Raw genomic sequence first — 24,123 nt, 5'->3', positions numbered from 1 at the left:
TATGCAAAAGTTTGGATACCCCTGGTCCAATTACGTGTTGTTAATTTTCTAAATAAGTTAAAATTTTCCATAGAGACACACTCCTGCAAAGCCCAAAGCATACTTACTGTTTATTTGCTTAATTTTACATATTGCAAAAAAGTGCAAAAATAATGGCACATTAAATACGTTTTATTTCCCCAATATTTACATTTTTTTTGCTAATATTTGCTCTAAAGTGTGCAGAAAATGTGTTTGCACACAATTGGTTAAAGTTACTATGAAAATTAGCAAAGGTGTAATTTGTAAGACAACCATATTCACCATTTGTGACACAGATGGAATTTGACTTCTGCTTTTAACCCATCCGTGCAGTGAACACACACATACACACTAGTGAAACACACACAGTGGACAGTGAGCACATGCTTGGAGCGGTGGGCAACCATTGCTGTGGCGCAGAGACGGTGAAGGGCCTTGCTCAAGGGCCCAACAGTGGCAGCTTCCGTGCCCGGGTATTGAACCCACAACCCTGTCATTAATAGCCCAGGAGCTCTAACCGCTGAGCCACCACTAATAAGTACAGGGTGTTCTTTGTTTCCAATAAAGTGGCCAGCTGCAGGGTAGGTGTTTCTGACACAATGGCCAGCTTCAAGGTAAGTGTTTCTAATAAAGTGGCCAGCTATGAAGTAAGTGCTCTTAATAATGCATTTATTTAGTGATAATAAATCTATTTTACTGGTCTTTACATCTGCTATGGATGAACTGTCCTACACTTACACCAACTTTTTTAGAGATCTTTTAGAACTTTAGGGCCAGTGACATCCCTGAAATCAGTGAAATGTCAATAGCAGTACTTCTTTCCTAAAAAAATAAATAATCAAAATGGTTTGATAGAAGAAATTAAAATAAGGAAATTGCAGTAATTTATTCCATACCACAGCTACTGTCTCACTCTATACACAGACGTGTGTAACCTGCGTGTTAAGACTTGCTCTGCTTCTAGGCGTAGTTCCCCACTGAATTGCAGATGTTTCCATTCAGTAGGGACAAATACACCCCATGCTCAAAATGTTATGGACTTTAATAAGTGGGTATAAGGAGACATGAGTAACAGAGAGATCAGATGCCAATCAGCATGCGATGTCCAATTCAGACCATATCACTGCTGTCCAATGAAAACCATGTATCTCCATTTTTGGAGGTTTTTAGTCTTCTCCATGATATGAACCCTGTAGCTGCTCTGTACACAGTGTAAATAATTCTGGATAAACAGACCAATAGAAATGCTCTAAATTACTTGATCTAACCTTTTATTTTACTTTGACTTCCATTCAAACTTAAGAGCATTTTTGCCTTAAAGGCAAAATGTTTTTACTTTTTTGTAAAGTCACCATTTTGGAGATACATGTTTTTCATTAGACAACAACGATATGTAATCAATATAAGGAGGTTATGTTTGTAAACATAGTGTTTTGGTTGCATCTTTCATTTCTAAACTAAAGTACTTTTCACATTTGCTATTTTAAATGGTTTTCAGTATTGTTAAAAGGTGTGTTATAATAAAGCGGCTATATACACATAGGTGTTTCTATTTAAGTGGCCGGCTTCAACATAGATTTTTTTTTTTTAAACAGTGTCCACACACTTGGTAGATTTTTCTAATAAAGCGGCCATATACTACGTAGGTGTTTCTAAGAAAGTGGCCAGCTACTTTTAGCTACTTAATAAAATGACCATATACTGGTTTGGTGTTCCTAATATGGGGGCATTATATACTAGGTAGGATGTTTCTAAAGGTGTAAAAAGCCAGGTACAAGTGGAAAAAATAACATAACACAAATAATAGTTTTAAAGTTTCTTCATTTTAAGATAATCCAGTTGTATCTGATTGAGTCACATAACACAGGGAATCCTTCACTTAAAAACATTAAAATTAAAATGAGGAACTCCAGATTTTTTCCCCTTTGTTTCCAGGAGGGTCTACATTGCCTATTCATGCATTTGTGAGGAAGGCATTCATATTAAATGTACTTGGATAAAAAAAAATAAAAATAAAAATAAAGAAAGAAAGAAAGAAAGAAAAAATGTGGGCTCATTCAATAAATCAATGCTTGTCCTACAACACCCTGACGTGTGGACATTCAATTCGAGTAGTCCATTTATTATATGCCCATTTATCTCTAATATGAGGAACAATGGAAAAGGGGTGTCTATCAAACACAGATTATCACAAAAGCCTTTATCAAAGGCATTCTTTAACTGACTAATGAGCATCAGCATTTATCAACCAGTGAGAGCAGACGACTTGTGTAATGCGTAATGTCATGTGTAATGTAAAGTGCAAGAGAATTGAAGTGACCAGCTAAAGGAAATTTAAAATCAGACAGGACATAAAGTGGTCATCAAGGTTCAAGCAGTCCGTGTCTTAAGGTGAGTGCCAAGCTCAGCTTTTTTTAATCTTCTGTTGCGTCTACTCTGCAGGAGCTTTACAGGACACAAAGCTGAGGGCCAAGGAGAGGCGAGGTCCAGTGTTACGTCCACTCAGTTTGTTTTCCAGTGTGAGACAAGCCATCAAAGAACACATCATTATCCCTTAAGCCTTCAACTGCTTCTCCTAACCTTCACAAACAAAGCCAAGCAGCTGCAGACTTCACTGCTGTTTGCTGGTGATTTGAGTAGCAAATAAATTGATAACCTTAGGTTTGGTACACACATCGCCAAAGAGGCCACACACACACACACACACACACACGTAAAACATGCATTATTCTCAATAAAATAAATCTTGCAAAGCACAATCATACATGCAGTCATCCAACTTGGCGGAGATGGGTGCAGCATTGAGTACAGTACTCTCACTCTGCACTATTGCCACAAGTGTAAGAAAGCTGTTTACTTTGGAGGTGTTCAAGGCAGTGTTTAGAAAGGACAGATCACCAGTTTATGAAAAACATGGCGGTAATGGGACTGGCTCACTTATCCTTTTTTGTGACATGTCTTCATGGTGGGGCATCTCTCCTAGAGAGGTACTTGGTTATGCTCAAGTTTACGTTGTACAAGCAGCCATCCCCCCATTTCACATACTCTATTACTCCTTCTGAAGTAGCTAATACATTCTCATTGACTCTGGGGATGCATGGCTTTATGCAACGTATTTTTTTGACAGAAAAGAATCAGCAGCCTAGTTACTTGATCAAACTCATCTTCTGGCTCAGGTTGGGCTGAGATTCAGTGTGGGCTGGCAGCGGGAGAAGACAGCCTTCAGTCGTAAAAGATCTCCCCACAGACACAACTCCAAGTCTCCTAAGTCTCTGTGTGACAGGCCAGTGTGAGGGGGTGTGAGGTCCATGTGAAATACTATGAAGTGATTGGTCAATGTTGCTATAGTAGCTCCTGCACTTCCCTCTGTTTTTTGGCTCTGTGTGGGCCCTGGCCATTGCGCAGGGACCCGTTTTGAGGCCGAAGGAGGTGGCCCCGCTCTCGGTCAGTCCAGGGGACACCTGCCTGGCCATCGTCACTGTCCAGGTCTGAGTCTGAGTGCATTAGAGCAGAGGAAGTGGGAGCAGGTACTGGCTTCAGTCGGCCTAGATGAAAGAGAAAACGGGTTGAGTTTTGATCAAGTTCTTCCAATACAGTCTTTAAATGAAGTGTATATGAGGAGCTCACCAGCTCTAGGTGGGTGCAATTCCATGATATCCTGGTCCTCTCCCTCAAGTATTTTATAACGACTTTTCCGTCGAACCTTTCCTTTGCGCCTACATAATGTGCACATACAGACACAGCATCTAATTTACTCATGAACTTAATAAAACATGTTGATGACTGCTGACACTCAGAATGCTGTTTTACATAATTTATCCAAAAAAAGAAATCTCCAATTTTATTCCCTGATTTGAATCTCCCCCTAAGTTACATAATGAGAGTTTGGTACATATAAAAAAATGCTATGATCCTTTTAATAATGTTATTTGACAGTTATTGATTTCGGTCTGTAGATTCACACTGCATATTGATTTTTTTTTTTTAATAGACAATGTACCAAGAGGAATTCCTTGTATAGCTTATATTCCGAAAATGGTGCATGTACAAAAAATGCCAATTCTAACAGCTGTCCTGAATTTTGCAGGGGAGTGCAGTGAGACATGCCATCACTAAAACAGAAAGTAATATTTTTTCTTTATAAGCAGCATCAATATTATCCAATTCTTTACCTGTTACAACAGCAGACCAGCCCCCAGACCACAGTTGCTATAGCAACCACTATCATGAACGATGCTATTGTCACATACAAAACACTCCATTCTGAAATAAATGAGAAATCCAGAAATAAGCACATTATTAAAACAGACACATTATAGTCTTTAAAGTGTTTGTGAGCAACTCTGCAGCCAGTACGTCATGTGCTAGAGATGCCATCATTTCAGTACAAGTTCATTTCTCACCACAGTTGCTCTCTGCATCTTGGAGCTGTGTTCGGATGAAGTTTTCCATCCAGAAAGGGTGACACACACAGCGACGGGTAAAAGAATCACACTCTCCATGGCCAGAGCAGTTCAGCTGGCAGACTGGAGACACAGCAGAGCACAGTCATCATAAACCAGTAACAGAGACTGCTACAATGCCTCTGCAAATAATTAATGTAGCATGTAAGAGGGTATCAGTACTCACTGACTGTGTCCACCCGCTGGGCTTTGAAGATGAGGAAGTCATTTTTCTGCTTGTGCAGCTTATTACGCAGGCCTGCGGCAACACTGTGACCAGAAAGAGGAGGTCTTCCGGGTCCTCCAGACACCAGGAATACTAAACGAGTGCTGAGGGAGGTTAATCACAAACAAATGTCAGAATGTAGCCAAGGAATCTTATGTTGTTATGTGAAATATTGGAGTGTTTCAACATTTAATTACATTTTCTTATTTACTATAATTTGCATTCTGCACAACAAGGCAACACTCATTTCTGGTCACTGGTGAAAAAATGTGTGAGGTTCTAAAATAAAAAGGACATTTTTACATAAACTACAATACACATGGAAAACACAAGCCACATGTGTACCACTAAACTCCTCAGTCAGCAGTGGCCTCTGAGTGTGCAGAGGCAGGGCTTAGTGAGGAGTGGGCAGGGTAGAAATGAGCCAGTCCGGGCTTTTTGGCTGAGTATGTTCCTAAAGGGGAAAATCCTCTCCATTTCAACATATTTTGAGGCATTACACACACAGCAAAGCTGAGTTTTCTAAACACTTGGGGGTGCAGTAGCCAAGTTTGGAAGTTAATTTATCTGCATAAAATGGCTTCTGTGACAAATCACCTTCTTAAAGAAATGCTAGGAATTTATTCACACTTTTAACACAGCATATCTTGTATTGTCTACACATTACTCTGTTCAAGCTTGCATGGGAAAATTAGATTCCCTCAACATCTGCATGCAGAAGCTACATTTGCAAAGGGAAACAATGAACGTGATGTCTTGACTGAACAAGGATCCAATCATCATGGTCTAGTCACAGTAATCAAATGTTAATACCATGGCTAAACAGGGTGGATCAAGTAAGATAATGTGAGCTTCTGCTTGATTAAAATGAAATCTCATCTTTGTGGATGAGACTGATGACTCCTATTGTATGACATCCTATCATGCATCATGCTGTTGCTGCACTGACCTGTGCTCGTTAAATGCGTCGATTTCCCGCACAATGATGTCACTATCCAGTACACCCAGGAGGACGCCCACCTGTCTGAGCAGCATGTCTCTTTGCCTGTGGGACACCTGAGACACGGACACCTCCAGCACCAGCTCCACCAGGTCCCGTTCCCACATGTCTTCCAGCAGCCAGAGAAAGCAGGACTTTAACAACTTGCTTTTTCATAGTGACTTATAAATACTTTACAAGCACTTATAAAGAGAGTGCTGTCAAGATGGGTAACTTTAAACAAGGCCTACACCCTCAACACCACAATTACTAACCTGGGCGGACCTCAACAGTGCCTCTGTCAGTGCTGCTCTGGCCCTTGCTGTCAGTCACAGTTAAAGTAAAGGTGTACTTCCCTTCCACCAAGTTGCCGAGGAAGAGCACCGCCTGGTGGTCAGAGTTGTTCAAGACATCCTACCAAAGATAAATGATAAAGGACACTCATTTAGAACCCAGATAATATGGATTGGATAAGAATGCCATTTTGGAATTACATTATCCTTGGAATCTTAAAAAAAAAAAAAAAGTTTTCCTTTACCTCCAATAATCAATCAACTAAAACAGGTTTATTGAAGCTAAAGGTTTAACTAATCTCAGAATGCAAGTGAACCGGATTTGTAACAGTAAAATCAGCATGTGCATGTCATTGTTAACTAATATGAAATAGACTTGCACATATGGTTTGTAAAACTGAATGAATCTATAAAATTTGCAAAACAAAACTCCAAAACTGATAAATGTCTTTAGTAACACAGAGTACACTATCGATTTCTGAGGCAGTTTGCACAATGCTTAATCTCAAAGCTTCTATTAATAGTAAGCCATATCATAGGTCTAGCTAAAAATAAGGAAGCAACTTTGAACACCAAACATTTTTGCGTGGACCAACTAGATCTGGCAAGAGTGGAACTACAAAGCCGATTTCTCACCTTCCCTCTTACCACTGTGATGAAGAATAGAGATAGGACAGTCTCAGTGGAGCAAACTATCTAGTTCCACTGGTTTTCATTTACTGCCACATAAACAGTTTGTCACATCTAACATGATCACATTTTCAGACTAATTAGTGACTGCCATTCCCCCTCCACGATCAGCATCGTTAGCATGGCTTGGGGAATAATTCTTGTCAGGATCTTTTGCTCACCCCAGCTGCTGGGCTGTTTCCATCCCGGGTCCAGAGGTAACTGATGCCTCCCTTATCGTCAGAGGACCGGGAGCCGTCTAGAACCGCTGTGCAGACAGGTAAAGTGACTGGGGGGCTGGACTGCACTCTGGCCAGAGGGGGCTGGTCAACCTCTGATGTGAGAGAAAAGTAAAAGGTTTAATATAGTGGATGACCTGGTCAAACAGTCTGATACTTTGCCTATGAATAAACATATGAAAGAGGAGAGTCAGATGTAGCAGCATGTTTCTCTTCAGTAATGAACATGAGCACTACGCACCCTCACGAGCAGTCACAGTGACTGTGTCAGAACTCTGCAGATCCCTCTCATCAGTCACAGTCAGCATAAACGTATAAGTCCCCACCTGTAGCCCCGTCACCGTGGCAACAGCACTGTCTGCATTCTCGATCTTCACACCCTCTGGGCCCCTGTGCCAGTAACAGAAAGAGAATTTTTTTTAGCAAAAACTGTACCACAGTGTATTTATATTTGCCTATAATACGAACTACACTTGTTGTATTGTCTGCACAGGATTACACTGCATGTACTGCCTTACACTATGCTGTACCACATTCATGGACACACCTTTTGCCAAAGACTAAGAGTAAATGATAGAACTATGGTAGTGAGTGGGCATCCTTTAAGGTGCCCTAGAAAAGGAAAACTGAATACCCAACTCTGAGAGTTTAGTAAATAAAAGTGACATCTTGTGAACCTCAAAAACACTGTAGTTCTTCTTTCAAAAGCAAAACAGGCCAATTCATCCCAAAATCCCAAAAATGCAACCGCCTGGCTTGTCTTATTTACACCCAGCTCACTAGCAAAAGCCTTTCAATGCCAGACCAAAGCCAGGACTATAAAGGAAACTAGTCTGAAAAGGCTAAAAGCTGGGCTGACCGAAGCCAGAGCAGAAGCCTCAACAATCTCTTCAGCTTAAACGCACCAAAAAGGACCCAGAGATGACAGCAGCACTATCCTATGCTAGGCTAGGTTAGGCAATGCAAGACAGCTGTAGGCCATCTTTGTGATGTAAACCAGCCAATAAAAGCAGAAAGAGGCAACATACCAGGGCGATAAATAGGCTTATTAAAATCACATGTAATCATTTTTCATCCCAACCACATTCACACACTTTCTATCTACACATCAAAGAAAAAAAAGAACACCTTTAAGCAATTTCTAGTGCAAGCTGCTTTAAAAAAAATCTAAACTAACACAATAAATTAATAACAATTACTGATACATACAGGTTGAGTTTTTTTTTATTTGACAAGGATTTGAAATGTTGCGTACTTTGTCTGTTCCCAGTGGTAGGTGACAATTTTCTGATCATCAGTGCTCTTGCTACCATCAAGGGTGGTGTGATCCACCGGAAGAGTCAGCTCCTTGTCTGGTCCAGTATCTGCTACAGGGGGCTTGTTATTCTCTGTGGAGACATTCCACATGACAGAAGATCAGACATGAACACAGCAGCGCCTTGGGTGTTATTTTCGTATCTCCAAAGTGGTACATGCCATGCTGAGAGATACTTACCTGGCTGCACAATTACAGTGACCTGAGCTGTGTCCTGCTGTCCAGAGGAATCTGTGACCGTGAGCTGGAAGGTGTAATCACCCTCCTGCATAGCAGACAGCTGAAGAGTGGGGGTCCGGACTCCCTAATGAAAGATTGTTGTTGTTTTCTTTTTCATTTTGCATAAAGTGCTTGGATGTAGTGAACTTAAGTTATTTATCTAAGTAACTGTAGCAGCTACACAGAATATTTAGACTAGAATTAATTCCTCATGTGCCCCAAAGTTTTTTTGACAGCAAGCTTTTCCTCCTTGCACACCTCCCATTAAAAACTTGTGTAGTATCTTTCTGATAGTAGATGCAGTACTTTGGCATCAACTGTGACGTGAGCAACCTTTATGTCCTATGATGATATTTCAGAATTGTTGGGGCCAACACTGCAAAGATGGCCTGACCTGAACATCTTAACAACTGTTTTACCTGTAAATTATTTAGCGGAAAGTGGAACTGCAGACTCTAATTGTTCTGAGATCTTTATAAATTCCTGCCCAGACTCATACATTAATAACCTTCTTTCTGAAGTTCTCAGGATCGCACAATGGTGATACCAATCACTTTCCATCAGATACCAATCAATTTCCAAATCCATCAGTCAGACAGAGTGAGAGGCAGAGACGAGCATGTTAACTCGTCCTCACAGCCTCATGACTCCAGATGTGAGTCACATACGATCTGACAAGATGCAATGGAAAGGGCAAGCTCTACAGATTCAGGAATAGCTTAAACCCATATTTCTGCACTGTATTAATCGCAAGGATTTTAGTAGTACATAGACTGTACATGAGAGAGCAGAGGCTTAACTGGTTGCATTTCATTTAAAATGTCACACCATACAGAAAAAAAGAATTACAGATTGTTTTATTTTTATTTACCTGCATCTCCACCACCTTGCCTTTGCTCTCTGGGCTGAGTGACCATTCATAAGCCAGAGGTTCATGGTCATCCGTGCTCTGATTGCCATAGAGAGTAATAGAGTTGCGTGGCAGTGTGATGACCTGATTGGGCCCAGCGTTGGCTACAGGTCTGTAGTCCATGGCCTTGTTGACTGACAGCATGGCTTGAGTTGAGCTTTGGGCCCCATCAGAGTCGGTCACTGTGAGGCTACAATCACACAAGAGTGCAAGAGAGTTAATTAGACAATTAACAAGACTGGATTCTGAACAAATACTAAACAGTGCTAGATTTTAAAACAAATATCTGCTTTGTGTTCCTCTCCGAACCTTTGAAACTGACTCTACCATGCAGGCTTACCTGAAGGTGTAGTTGCCTGGGACAAGGCTGGTAAGGGTGAGAATGGCTGTATCTGCTGAGACCTTTTCCTCTCTAAGAGGCCCCTTCACCTCTTCCCAGTGCCACGCTACTATTTTGTCATCATCAGTGCTCTCTGAGGGGTACACAATCAATACATGAACATTAATTAAAGTATTCTTAATATATAATTTCCAATTGCTTTGAAGAAAATAAAGATTTTATTTTAGGAAATTTCATTTTGTATACTACATTTGTAGAACAAGAAACATTTTTTCAGCTTCATTTTTTAAATTAGGTATAGGTTTAATTTAGGTATAATCTAAAAGATGTCACTTTCTTGTCTGCTCTCTAAGGAACAAAATCCATCTTACATAATGTGTACATACCCGTTGAAAAATGAATATATTTCCATAAAACTATAATCCCCTTTATTTCAAAGCTATGGGATACTTAATTTTGAAACCAAGACCAATTTTGAGATCAATCCTACAGTATGTACCACTCAGAATGTCAACAGGCTGTTAAGCATAAGCTTGTAGAGTACTTCTTTGTATGGTCAATTATACAGTAACCATGAACGGTCAGGCCAGGATTGCCCAAGGCCTGTTAGTAGAGTAGTGAGGCATGCTTGCTAGGCCAAGGAATCAAACCTTATTCTGTCATAGTAAGTGCAGTGTTGTTACCCATTATGTTATACCAACCAGTATGTCACACCAACAGCACTTAACGTGGATACTAAATCTTAGCCTGTTTACACTCTTAAATCAAGTGTGTACAAATTCAAGGCTTAAGTACATAACCTGTCACATATAGTCAACATGAACATGTCTGAAAGATGTGAGGTTTCCTTCTTATTTTTGGTAAATTGCTACAAAGAAATCTTTAGGGTTCTGACATTTCATGTACTATTGTTATTATTATTATGCATGTACATACAAGTACAATATGAGGTCATTAAATGACAAGATTTTTACACTAATTATCATCTAGCAGTGGGATCTGAGTGGTGTATGGAGAGATACTGTATGTGAACTGTGCAGGTAATCAGCCAATTTTATCTTTTTTAGCTTTTTTGTATTTTTGCATCTAAATACACCTGGTTAGATGTTTACAACAACATATTGGAAGGTGTGCTCACATTACAGTAGCTTTTTCTAAATTATTTGAAAAAAGGAAGTAGGCTTGTCGGCTTGAACCATGCATTTACAGGACAGTTTAGGGTAATAGATCAGATTATGCTTTTTTTTTCTTTTTCTTCTTCTTCCGATACCTGATCCACTTGGCCGTCATTGGTACACACATTATGGGTATCAGATCGGCGTAGCCCTTGTTACTGTTAGCTTTGTCTGCTACCGAACATTTGGAGCACTTCTGAAAAATCTGAAATTGGCCAAAACCAAAAATATTTTATTAAGCTCAACCTGCGTAGAAGCTGTTTGATGTTTGTAAATATTCCCATTCATTTTATACCTCATACTTATGAATATGTTACCATGTATTAAGTAGACGATGTGAGCGATTATGTCACGTCACATAACACCTGGCCAGGAATGTGCTGCAGCAGATGGCTTTTAACATTCATCTGGATATTTTTTCAAATTCAAATGGATTCAAAAGACATAACCATGGTTTAACATCTAATACTTACGACTGCCATCAATCACAGTGGAACTGGTTGGCAAGGAGATCTCCTGGTACTTTGGTGATACTACAGCAACAGGTGGCTTATTCACTCTAGGTTCTGAGGAAAGGTGTGGCAAAAAAATAAAATCCGTTGTTAAAAGTCCCCCTAAGACAAACTAAGTAAATAGGTCAAAACATAAACGTGTGTTTACCAAAGCTTAAAATGATGTAACACATAACAATACAGATCACACCTGACAGTCAAACAAGAGCTAAATCCAGTCACCTGGTTTGACTGTAACATTGACATTGCCTTCTCCATGCGCACCATCACCATCCACGATGACCTCAAACTCGTACAGACCCACAGTCAGCTGTGGAGAGAGGATTGCAAATGAAACCATTGCTTTGAAGTCTTTGTAAAGTCTTGAGCAGCTGAGTAAATAAGGGTGAATGAAGCAGAGACTAAATGTAAACCTTGCTTAGTTTAAGTGTTTTGCTATGTTTTCCTTCCATTTCTCCACTGTAGTCTTTAGGGTGGGTTTTCAAACGCCAGTCAAAGACATAAGTAGTTCCTAAAAGCAGAAATATATAAATATATAAATATATACATACATACATACATACTCAACCACTACTCATCCTTCCATCAAGAAACAGTAGTGCAAATACACGTGATTGAAAATAAAGGTTTGAAGACACTACCTGAAGGAGGCGCTGGCACGACAAAAGCATTTAGCTCCACCTCGTTGCGTGGCAGAGTGACCTCTACATTGTTGCCAGCAGATACAACCAGCTCCCTCACTATTATGGAAACAGGTTGAACAAAGTGTTGGTAAAGCATCATGTTAATTTGACAGCTGAAACAGACCTGGGAATCATAATCACTTTATTCGCCAAGTATGTTACACATACAGGAAATCTGTCTTGGTGAACACATGAATGACTTGTAGCATAATAAATAGCCTAGACACAAAACCAGACTGCTGAAAAGTAGTCAAACTAGGGGAAGATTAAAATTTGAACCGGTTTGTGGGCAGCAGCAATTGTAGCAACAGTTTGCTAACGTGCAACATGCATGAATCTGAGGGCGGTGCTTCTAAAAAAGTACTGAAGGGAGGGGTGTGTTTGTTTTGCTGTTGAGCTCAACTATCAACAGTCGTTCTCCAGAATCATGTACAGCACCTTTAGGTTTTAAAGTCTGTTTTAATTTAAAAGGTCTGTTTAACATTAAGTAACTTTATTTTAATGGTTATTTATTTAGGATCATGTAACACTCTCACAAACAAATATATATATATATATATATATATATATATATATATATATATATATATATATATATATATATATATATATATATACAGTGGGGAGAACAAGTATTTGATACACTGCTGATTTTTCAGGTTTTCCCACTTGCAAAGCATGTAGAAGACTGTAATTTTTATCATAGGTACTCTTCAACTGTGAGTGATGGAATCTAAAACAAAAATCCAGAAAAATACATTGTATGATTTTTAAATAATTAATTTCCATTTTATTGTGGGAAATAAGTATTTGATACACCAGAAAAAGAAACTTAATATTTGGTACAGAAACCTTTGTTTGCAATTACAGAGATGAGACGTTTCCTGTAGTTCTTGACAAGGTTTGCACACACTGCAGCAGGGATTTTGGCCCACTCCTCCATACAGATCTCCTCCAGAGCCTTCAGGTTTCGTGGCTGTCGCTGGGCCACACGGACTTTAAGCTCCCTCCAAAGATTTTCTATTGGATTCAGGTCTGGAGACTGGCTAGGCCACTCCAGGACCTTAAGATGTTTCCTACGGAGCCACTCTTTAGTTGCCCTGGCTGTGTGTTTTGGGTCGTTATCATGCTGGAAGACCCAGCCACGACCCATCTTCAGTGCTCTTACTGAGGGAAGGAGGTTGTTGGCCAAAATCTCACGATACATGGCCCCATCCATCCTTCCCACAATACGGTGCAGTCGTCCTGTCCCCTTTGCAGAAAAGCATCCCCAAAGAATGATGTTTCCACCGCCATGCTTCACGGTTGGGATGGTGTTCTTGGGGTTGCACTCATCATTCTTCTTCCTCCAAACATGACGAGTGGAGTTTAAACCAAAAAGTTCTATTTTTGTCTCATCAGACCACATGACCTTCTCCCATTCCTCCTCTGGATCATTCAGATGGTCATTTGCAAACTTCAGACGGGCTTTGACATGCGTTGGCTTGAGGAAGGGCACCTTGCGTGCACTGCAGGATTTTAATCCTTGACGGCGTAGAGTGTTACTGATTGTTTTCTTTGAGACTGTGGTCCCAGCTCTATTCAGGTCATTGACCAGGTCCTGCCGTGTAATTCTGGGCTCATTCCTCACCTTCCTCAAGATCATTGATGCTCCACGAGGTGAGATCTTGCATGGCGCCCCAGACCGAGGGAGATTATCCGTTATTTTGCATTTCTTCCATTTTCTAATAATTGCACCAACAGTTGTTGCCTTCTCACCAAGCTGCTTGCCTATTGTCCTGTAGCCCATCCCAGCCTTGTGCAGGTCTACAATTTTATCCCTGATGTCCTTACAAAGCTCTCTGGTCTTGGGCATTGTGGAGATGCTGGAGTCTGACTGATTGAGTGTGTGGACAGGTGTCTTTTATACAGGTAACGAGTTCAAACAGGTGCAGTTAATACAGGTAATGAGTGGAGAACAGGAGGGCTTCTTAAAGAAGAAGTAACATGTCTGTGAGAGCCAAAATTCTTACTGGTTGATAGATGATCAAATACTTATTTCCCACAATAAAATGGAAATTAATTATTTAAAAATCATACAATGTATTTTTCTGGATTTTTGTTTTAGATTCCATCACTCACAGTTGAAGAGTACCTATGATAAAAATTACAGTCTTCTACATGCTTTGCAAGTGGGAAAACCTGAAAAATCTGCAGTGTATCAAATACTTGTTCTCCCCACTGTATATATATATATATATATATATATATATATATATATATATATATATATATATATATATATATTTATTTTTATTTTTTTTTATTTTTTTTTGTTTATTGCAAATTTTCTGAGACAATACATCATAAAAAAAAGTCATGACAAGCTTGCATTTGTGGGTCTAAGGATAAAAAAAACCTACCAGTATTTGCAGTATGATATCATTTACAGTATAAATACTATAGATACTAGAATTACAAACTGTCTAAGAAAAAACAAACAAACAGTGTTTCCTACCGGCGGGGGCTGCTGGAGTGGAAGAATAAGACTGAGGTGTGACTGTTGGTGACTCAACAGTGCTGTTGGAAGCTGAATGATCCACAGTGTTTTCTGGTGATGTTGAATTTTGCCAAGAAGCTGAAGGAACCACCTCTTCTCTGCTGCCATTGGTGGGCTCGTTCAGAGTTTTATTAGCCGTCACAGGGATGGCCACCCTAGTGACAGCAGCCACTGAAGATGTCTGATTGAAGGTCTGTCCTCCTTTTTTATCCTGCTGTAAAGAGGACTATAATTATGGAGCTGATGTGTCAATTGATTGTCTATGTTTAACCCCTTAAACTGCAGCTATTTATTCAGTAAAAGCTTATATATTATGGCATATAATACTAAATAAGAATGTGTAATAAAACATAGCTAATTAATAAACAATTAAATAATATAAATAAACAAATTAGGTAGTGTTAAAAATAAATAATTACTTAGTAACTACTGTAAATTCTCAGAAACTAATGTAGTAAGCAGTTATGCAGTTATGAGAGGTATGGGAGGTACTGCAGTAGAAGATAGAAGCCCTTGACCTTAAACTAAACATACATAAAAAGATCAACATTTTGTGTAACAGAAAGTTGCAAAAATCAAAGCATGCCATGCACGAAAAAAAGCACAAAAAAACACCACATACGTTATTGTTTGGATTAAGGTCTGTGATCCTGTCAACTCCAGCGGTTAGTGCCTGGCGGGGGTTTCTCGCCCTCTTTTCTGTGTTTTTGCTGAGCAGTTGCAGGAGGCCCAGAGACTGGACGTGAGGCTGCGGCAGTGATGTGATTGAGCACCCGCCAGGCAGGGAGCATCTCAGCAACACGCAGTATCCCCCCAGGCTCCACACCGCACTGCAAGAGGGTTCTAGACAACATGACTCCCAGCACTTCGCTCCACCACGGTCCACAGCCAGCGGCCGCCAGCCCAGCCCAATGACACCGCCACAGGAGATCCCCAACACTCCACCTGACACCCTGCACAGGCTTGCCTCCACCCCTGAAAAAGAGAGGGGAGACAGAAGGATAAAGAGAGAAAGATAAACATAATTAATCAGAGGAAAACTGCAAGTTTACTTACTAACAAAAATAACTATTTGCATACATTTATTTGGAGAAGAACAAATAGCTTCTTGATTAAAAGTGAAAATGTACATATACACAATAAAAAAAATACATTATTAGAGCGGTAGATGATTCTTAAATAAATGACATTTCTAAGCCATTAAGAATGAAACACCAATATGTAGAATGCGTGTCAGAAGCGGTGTCCAAATCCCATCAGAAAATATTTAAGAAAAATAATTTTAAATAGATAATAAATACTTAAATGAATATAGAAAAATGATTAACATTGTTTTAAACATTGCTGCCATATATTTGAAATAGTTTGACATATGCATTGTATACAAGATATTATAATGCAATAAACTACAGTACAAATAAACAATACTTTACAACATTTAAAATAATGTATCAGAAATATATATTATTCACTCAATAGATTTTATAAAAATTTAAAAAGTATTTTACAAGCATCTTAAAATAAGTAAATCAGTAAATTTTACTGGCAGTTAATTTAATGTAGAATTCAATACATGTATGACTACTTTAGAAATTGAAAATGTGAAAATAGTAAAGGGAGCGAGAAAGTGAGAGAGAGCTATATATTATTTAAAAAAAAACGTAATTTTAAAAAATATATTAATAATATTAAAATGCAGAATATTTTGTGTCAAAAACGTGTATAAATCTCAAGGCAGAAAACTTTCCAGAAAGCGATTTTCAATGGATAATTACATTACACTGTTTATCATTTTATAATTTCTTGTTGTTCCTAAAATACTTAAATATTGTTTAAATATTTTTCTCTATATATTTAAAATACTATAAAATATAAGTTGTATGGAGTAATAAACTACAATAGAGAGAGAGAGAGAGAGAAAGAGAAAGAAAGAAAGAAAGAAAGAAAGAAAAAAAGAGGAAGAAAGAAAGAGGAAGAGAGAAAGAAAACGAAAGAGAGAGAGAGCGCGTGTGTGAGAAAGAGCGAGAGAGAGAGAGAGAGAGAGAGAGATTTTCAACTAGAGCTCAAGTTAACAATACAACTGGTTTAGACTTGCGGGACAAGGAAAGGATGAAAGATGAAACAAGTTGGGCAACAAAGAGATTTAAGACAACCTTACACACACACACACACACACACACACACACACACACACACACACACACACACACACACACACACACACACACACACACACACAACCCTTCAAAACTGAAAGGCAGGATGGGAAATGAGGATTTCCCTTTCTGATGATATGCATTCTCCACTGCTCCTTTATCACCCCGACCACGCAGCAGACACTGAGCTTTCAGTTCCCCTTCCCTAAAGGCAGGATGTGACAGCCCAGTAAGCAGTCAGCCTCCTTCTCTTCAAAAACACACTGCTTGTGACACAATCTCCATAGCTACAGAAGTTGAAAGGCAGCATATTATAGGATGGGGGAGTAAAAGCCCTGCTGCAGAGGCGCTGTTGGCAGCAGCAGGCCCAGAGGATTTCATTTGGTGAGCAGACACACTGAACGTCTGTTTTACAACCCCCCCTCTGTGTGAAAGCTTCTCTCTCACGCACAAGGCAACTATTGTGCCTCCCGCATTGTACTCCTCAACCCGGGTACCATCAGTCACCCTAACTGTACCAAGCATTCATACACACACACACACACACACACACACACACACACACACACACACAGAGAGAGCTAAGAAATAATACAGAGACAAACCACAACAAACAAAGCTGATACAGCAAATATTTCACAAAAAAGTAATTAATGAGGCTTCACAGCATGAATGTAGTCTGGAAGGGTGGTTTAAATCTATAGGAAATCTGGGCTGTGTGATATAACCGACTAGTCATCAGCTTTAAAAAGATCAGACACATGAAGTAAGACTGCATAATGCTGATTAACACTCCACAAAGACATGATGGCTGCCTTTTAGCACAGTAAAAAGCCTGTGTGTGAATCTAGCTTACCAGCAGGAGGGCAGAGGCAGAACAAACAGCCCAGGGACAGGAGGAGGAGCTGATGAAGTCTGGTCCAGCGTGGTAAACTGCAACTGTGAGAACTTTTTATAGCATAGGGCATCTTCTCACTAGGAGCAAGAGTCTAGACATGGGAGAAAGTTGATTTTATAAGGATACGACATGTAATAGGAACAACAAGTATGATTAAGGTAAACAGTCCATCCCTGTCACGATGGGCCTAGATCTCTTATACATAATGGCGTACTGTTATCTAAACTAGATCAATAAATACATAAAGAAATACCCAAAGGTATGGAAAAATATTACTTTTTACAGACAATGGCAGCTAGGTTATAAAATGAAGATTTGTTTCACAATAAAACATTTGAATGCTTCAAAAAGGTGTTGGGTAAAGAAATAGGAATTGTTGATAATATTTCATTTTGACAATAGCTTTTTTTCTGTTTATCTAATAAAAATAAACTATCTGTGAATACCAGAAAACCTGCATCATATCAGGTTGCACATATACACATACATATACATATACACTTAGTGTCTGATTTTTTTTCAGCTCTTACAGAGAGAGATGTCCAGAAAAGGCTTTTATAAACAGACAGAACTGAATAAAAAGTACAAAATGTCTATCAGTACTTTATGGGAATGTCAGGAACGCTAACAGGACTTTTTTTACAGAATATGTAATAGCAGAAATGTAAAAAAGTCTTTTCAAATCAATAAACCAAAATCTTTGCAACAAAAGGCCAAAAATGACAATTAAATAATGTGTTTTCATCGTTTAAGTCGGCATGATGGAAATAAAATGTTGGGCAGCGAAAATCTCATTAGCATTTTCTTTAGCGTGTCATTCAGAGCCAAAAAATACGTAAGCAACACTATACAAATCGGAGCAATCATGAAGGTCACGCATGTGGTTTGCATGACACTATTTGGTGGCAATAACTTGCAATACCTTGTTAGCCTCATTAGCCTCGCAGCTCCAGTGCAAAACTGAAGATGCAAACTCATGTTTTGACTGATCTACTACATTTTGTGCAAAGGGTTCAACTGTATAAAACTGATTTTTTAATGAATAAGAACTATTGCAACTATTGCCTTTGTACAAATGTTTACTGGCTGACCGTACCTTTCTCCAAGCACCGTTTGGAGGCTGAGCAGACAGAAGGTGGAGAACGGAGAAAGATGTTAGGCGAGAGAGACATCAGCAGCTGTTGAGACCACAGCAGCATTGCACTCATAGACTGTGAGATATCTGCTGGAAAAACAACAAAAAACATGAGAAAAAGAAAAAAACATAATGAGGTCACATTATGCCATCTGGGAGATAATTCAACAAACTGTTTACTGGCAGCAGCTCTTCTGCATACTGTGAGAAACGATGAGCGCTTGGGTGTGGACAAATAAAAACAGATGGTTTGTTCAATGTGCTTGGTTATTTTAATTATACCCAAGTAAAGATTGTTTAGCGAACATACCCTAAGGCACTACTGGAGATTAAGGCTATGTACAAATGTTCAACCCTTCCCTTACAACTCCTCCACCACCTTGCTTCACAGTGGCACAGAGATGACTTAAGAGTTAAAAACAGACCATTTTAAGGGTCCCATCAGAAAACGTCTAGTGGAAATTTAATTTCCTGGCCTAGAAGACATGAAATAAACATGAAGACTGAACCACAGCAACTGCATGAAGAGTCGAGATAAAAGGCAACCAAACAATAGAAAAACAGAACATCTGTTCAAAAGCTGCTCGTTCTTCTAAGAGCATTAATTCATGCTGCAGGCCCTAGATTCAACATCAGATTTTGATTTAGGAACCAGAGAACACGAATGCAGTCATTTGTGATAGAATCACTATTTTCACCTTACTCCAAATGTAGGCAATCCTTTAAGACATGTAAGGTGTCTCATGTTTGCTCCTTTAGTTTACACTGGATCTACAAGCCTATGGTCTATGGTTCTGCTCCCACTTTTAAAATCTGTTTTGAGTGGTCGGATCAACACAACATGTCTAGAGGTGTCTTGAATGTGTCTTCAGAGCATTTTGAGACTGGAGAAAGAGTGCAACCACATCAAAACCCTTGTTTACACCTGCTCACTTTATGTGACATGTTTCTGGACTGACTTTCTATACGATTTTAGCCACATGCATTGACACTTGGTAGACAAATGCGTCTTCGGTTAATCAGACTGAAATTAGATCACTGTGTGGGACAGTAAATTTGTATTCCTGGGGTTTCAGTTGTACTGGGTGGGGTTTTGGTTGTCAAATTCGTCTTGGAGAGACAAATGTGTTTACACTGTTATAATGCGGCTCAAACCACCTGAAGTGGTTTAAGTGATCGGATTTGCAAATGAGCCTTGGTGTGTTTATACTTGCACTTTTTGTGGCTTGGTCTCACATAAAAACTGAACAAATCCTCATTATTGCAAACAAAAATAAAACAATGTAGTCCTTCTGTTCTACCACACAGAACTCACGGTGCTCTACTAAATTACATGAACACTGTTTATCTGCATGACACACAAATATTTATTTTAGTTTGTGATGGTTATGAGAACCACCCATATATGTTTAGCTTGTCCTTGCTTGGGGACATTCGTACTGCAAGGACTGTTAACGAAGCCAAGAAAGACGGTGTTTGTCTCTGCTGTGATGATGCAGCTGATTAGGTAGTGCTTCATTGCTGTTGAGGATGCATCAGGACACTTCAGTGTCTGTACTACAAATATAATGTAGTCAAATGTGTCTCTCTTAAGGTAGATTGAGTGATTGGGTCACAACAGGTCTTCAGGTGCACTGGACTTTGTTCACAGCCGTTCTGAGCACTGTCCACTTATGATCGGATCACCAAAGGCGTGTTTTAATGGCTTTAATAAAGGGACATCATAATGTCACATGATGTCAATGATCCAACATATACTACACTCACATAATTGGCACTAAATAAGTGAAACTGAGCAGCAAAAAAGCATGATGTGATTTCATTGGTTCCTAGAGCAGCAATTCTAAAACTGGTCCACAAAGATCACCAAAGGGTCCTGAGTTTCTCTATCCTTTGTGTGTTGCGGGTTAGGTTAAAGAAACATATTGGACCATTTGACTGTCATTGAGAACTGGTTTGAGAACCACTGCCCTAGAGCACTACTTCCCAACTCTTGCCCTGGAGTACACAGTTTCATATTTCCCCTTCTCCAAACACACCTGATCCAACTAATCAGCTCATTACCAAACCCTCTGTGGAGGACAGGGGTTATTTCATGACCAGGGTTTGGGAACCTGTGCCCTAGAGCCTGCACTGTTCCAACTGGTGCCTTCAACTCACCTGAATCAGATCATCAGCTATTTAGTAAGCATTTCACGAGCTGGTTCAAATGTGTACTGGGCACTGGTTCCACTTTAGGACTGGACAGAATAACCACTGCATAAGTAAAGGAAATCTACAAGCGGTACGTCTAAAGTGATCTCCTCACCAAGAGCATAACTGAAACCGGAAAACATGAACCATATTTACTAAAAAAAAAAAAAGAGATTACCTGACAAGTGTTTGACAATCGCAGATATCACTTCTACTTCTACAGTTAGAAGACTCCGCATAATTATTTAGCAATCAGAGATGCATTGCATACGAATATGACCTTAAGCAATAGTGTGTGCGTATGTGTGTGTGTGACATGGATGAGTAGCAAGAGCGAGAACAGCAGTTTCAATCCCACACCAGAAGACTAACACTGAATGGCTGTCACAAAGCACATCAGACTAAGCAGACTGTTCTCAGATTAGATTCCTGCTGTATTTATGACAGTCATGGTCTCAAATACAGATCCTAGATGAGCTAGATGAGCACTCCTAGTCATGAGGTGGCTTATGAACACAGACCACTCACTGATCCGGGTTCATCCGGGTTGGCAGCTTCAGCAAGCATCTAAAACACACACACACACACACACACACACACACACACACACACTCCTCTCTGCTGACTGCAGTAGACTAACTGACAGGTCAGCTGTGAAAACCCGGAGTACTCGGTGGTGAAAATGTCCGCAACGGGATATCTGAAAATTACAGCAGCATTATGAAACAGGACCACTCACTGGACCGTGGACCGCTTCTTACTGCAGATATCCTCGGTTTACCTGAAATGTCTATCTATCTATCTAGATCTCAAATAAGACCTCATTTAACCTGTAGTCGAGAGATTTCCAGCCTGCATTGGCCGTATATTTCGTGCCCGGTGTCTCCCCTAGTAATCCGCAGGTTATATCTGGGCCAGCTCAGCCTGCTAACAGCTGTTTACTGTAACGCAGGGAAGCAACGCACTAAGCAGGTGAACCCGCCACCGTCACTACCGGCAATACAGCTACCGACACTCACCTCCTCAGGGTCGCTCAGTGCAGTACAATGTCCACAGCAGCCGTGCTTGTTCTGTGTGCGCTACTGGATATTATCGAGGTCAGGCTTCACTCTCTCTCTCCCCCTCTCTCTCTCTCTCTCTCTCTCCCCGTCTGTCTCACACACACACGACCTGCACCTTCACACGGAAACACACAGCCGTGAGCGCCACTTCCTCCACGACATGTCCACCTGCTGGTCTGAATATCTCAGCCAGTTTAGCAAAAATGATCCACCAGTCCGGATAATCATGGAGGTGTGGTGAAATTTAACGTAAAATTTTCTCTCCTCGCCCCCCCCAAAAAAACAAACAAACAAAAAAACACGTAGAAATATTTATTAAAAGATCGCCAGAGCCGTTTGAGGGCTTTGCCCCTAATAAAAATGGCGGCTCGGTCAACAACCTACTATTAATCACGGATGTCTGTGAATACTTGCGATTTTATAAATTAAATAATTCGAATTTTTAACCAAACTTTAGCTTGTTGTTTGTGTAACTAGCTATATTTCACAGCCGTTGTTTATACACACGTAATATTTTCTATTTAATACTTAAAGCGCTAAAACGGAGGTAGGTTAAAGCGTTTGCGCGGTGTGTGGCGCCCCCTGCTGACTAACCAGGGAAGAACGCGTCCCAGCAGGCTTTACTTGTTAAATCTGGTGCAGAATATGATGTTAACGTTATGCTGTCTGTCTCTTCAGGTGTATGAGTGTATCGTGTCTGTATGGTACTGACTAATCTAGGTATAGTAATATACTAATTAATAATATACTATAATATACTAATTTCTGCTGGAGATGAAGGATCCATTGGGTAAATGGGTTTCAGTGGCAACCTATGGTACAACACTTCAGCTAATCAGAATCAGATGTATTGGCCAAGTATGAGAAAGATACAAGAGGTTTGGTTCTTGCTTCTGGTGTCTTTCTAGTATGTTAACAATATACATATTATTTACAAACAATATATAGTATACACTGATTAACCAGAACATTAACACCACTGACAGGTGAAGTGAAAAATGTTGATTATCTTATTATCTAATTATCTACAGTGACATTTGTCAGGTGGACAGTCAGTTATTGAAGGTGACGTGTTTATAGCAGGAAATATGGGCAAGCATAAGGATCTGAGCTACTTTGACAAGGGCCGAATTGTGATGGCTAGACGGCTGGGTCAGAGCATCTCCAAAACATCAGGCAGGTCTTGTGAGGTGTTCCCAGTATGCAGTGGATAGTACCTAGCAAAAGTGGTTCTACAAAGTGAAGCAGGGTGTAATAAATATCTGGAGAAACAGCATCTTCTTTGGGGCCTTTTTTTTAGGAAAGAGTTGATGTTGGTCTCCCACTTTACAATCCTGGAAAATGGTTGTTTCCAGAAACCTGAAGGACTCTGACACAGGGCTGTTGGATAATGTGAAGGAAAGCAGTATCCAACAGCCAAGTGGCAGCCGTGGAGTCCTTCAGATTATGCCAAATGCAGTAAATGCCATTGTAGTAACAACCAACCAACCACATGGGGTAGCACAGCAACCACCAGTGAAACCATAACAACCACCTGAAATATCACAGCAATCATTTGAGATACCCTTGCAATCACCAAGCACCACCATAGTACCCACCCCATTTAGAGACGTCTAAGCAACACCCTAGCAACCCTCTTGGATAATGTAGCATCCACAGGGGGACCCTAAAACACTCATATATGGACAGCCATGGGCTCATGAACATACTGAAGGCATTTTTGTTGTATTTAGCCCCACTAGCTGGTTGCAGCCCAGGTAAAGACGAGTCCTCAGTGGGACTGTCCCATGAAGACTCCTTAAACGAGGCAGCGCAGTGACGTCACCAAAAAGGTCCCTCCTCTAACAATTGCGGTGTGAAACTTGGAGCCCCTTGCACTGTGCCTCTTGCATTTCCATTTCTTCACGGAAATTAGTTATAATTATGAAAACTAACAGTTTTAAATGAACTCTACTGCGGAGGCTTTGCCTTCCGCTTTTTTGTGGTTCTGCTTCCTGTTTTTTTTCCGTCGCATTGTACATGCGCTGAGAGCTGTGAGAAACCGAGGGCCAGGAAGGATACATCCGCTGCATCCTGGAAATCGCTCCGAACGTAGGCTGCATTTCTAGGCTGTAGAAA

General features: G+C 40.0%; 1 protein-coding gene across 3 annotated transcripts; it reads right to left on the bottom strand.

The window, feature by feature from the left end:
• Positions 1 to 1,825: 1,825 nt before the first annotated feature.
• Positions 1,826 to 22,216, bottom strand: kiaa0319l (KIAA0319-like ortholog). Of its 3 annotated transcripts, none has more exons than XM_072676244.1 (22): positions 21,964 to 22,216; positions 18,713 to 18,838; positions 17,575 to 17,707; positions 15,185 to 15,537; positions 14,521 to 14,773; positions 11,982 to 12,080; positions 11,754 to 11,851; positions 11,563 to 11,650; positions 11,302 to 11,394; positions 9,654 to 9,786; positions 9,275 to 9,503; positions 8,365 to 8,488; positions 8,125 to 8,257; positions 7,111 to 7,259; positions 6,813 to 6,964; positions 5,944 to 6,082; positions 5,639 to 5,798; positions 4,651 to 4,793; positions 4,425 to 4,547; positions 4,194 to 4,284; positions 3,649 to 3,737; positions 1,826 to 3,566 (listed from the first exon to the last, which is right to left on the bottom strand). In XM_072676244.1, the coding sequence occupies exons 3-22, from the start codon at positions 17,684 to 17,686 to the stop codon at positions 3,364 to 3,366; spliced, it is 2,964 nt and encodes a 987-aa protein (XP_072532345.1). In that variant the 5' UTR covers positions 17,687 to 17,707; positions 18,713 to 18,838; positions 21,964 to 22,216; the 3' UTR covers positions 1,826 to 3,363. The 3 variants fall into 3 exon arrangements, with proteins under 3 accessions (XP_072532345.1, XP_072532344.1, XP_072532343.1); XM_072676243.1 differs by having other exon boundaries at positions 14,521 to 14,776; positions 18,713 to 18,841; positions 21,964 to 22,215; XM_072676242.1 differs by having other exon boundaries at positions 14,521 to 14,776; positions 21,964 to 22,215.
• Positions 22,217 to 24,123: the final 1,907 nt, after the last annotated feature.

The sequence above is a fragment of the Salminus brasiliensis genome, chromosome 3 (genome assembly GCF_030463535.1).
Source record: "Salminus brasiliensis chromosome 3, fSalBra1.hap2, whole genome shotgun sequence".
Lineage (NCBI taxonomy): Eukaryota > Metazoa > Chordata > Actinopteri > Characiformes > Bryconidae > Salminus > Salminus brasiliensis.
Note: the sequence above shows the minus strand (reverse complement) of the source record. Positions and strands in the feature narration are given on the sequence as shown.

Coding starts and splice junctions, on each gene's coding strand:
- kiaa0319l (XM_072676243.1), bottom strand. CDS start 17,686: ATGCCCTATGCTATAAAAAGTTCTCACAGTTGCAGTTTACCACGCTGG. Junction 6,965..7,110: donor CACTGTGACTGCTCGTGAGG/GTGCGTAGTGCT, acceptor CTCTCACATCAG/AGGTTGACCAGCCCCCTCTG. Junction 6,083..6,812: donor GAAACAGCCCAGCAGCTGGG/GTGAGCAAAAGA, acceptor TATCTTTGGTAG/GATGTCTTGAACAACTCTGA.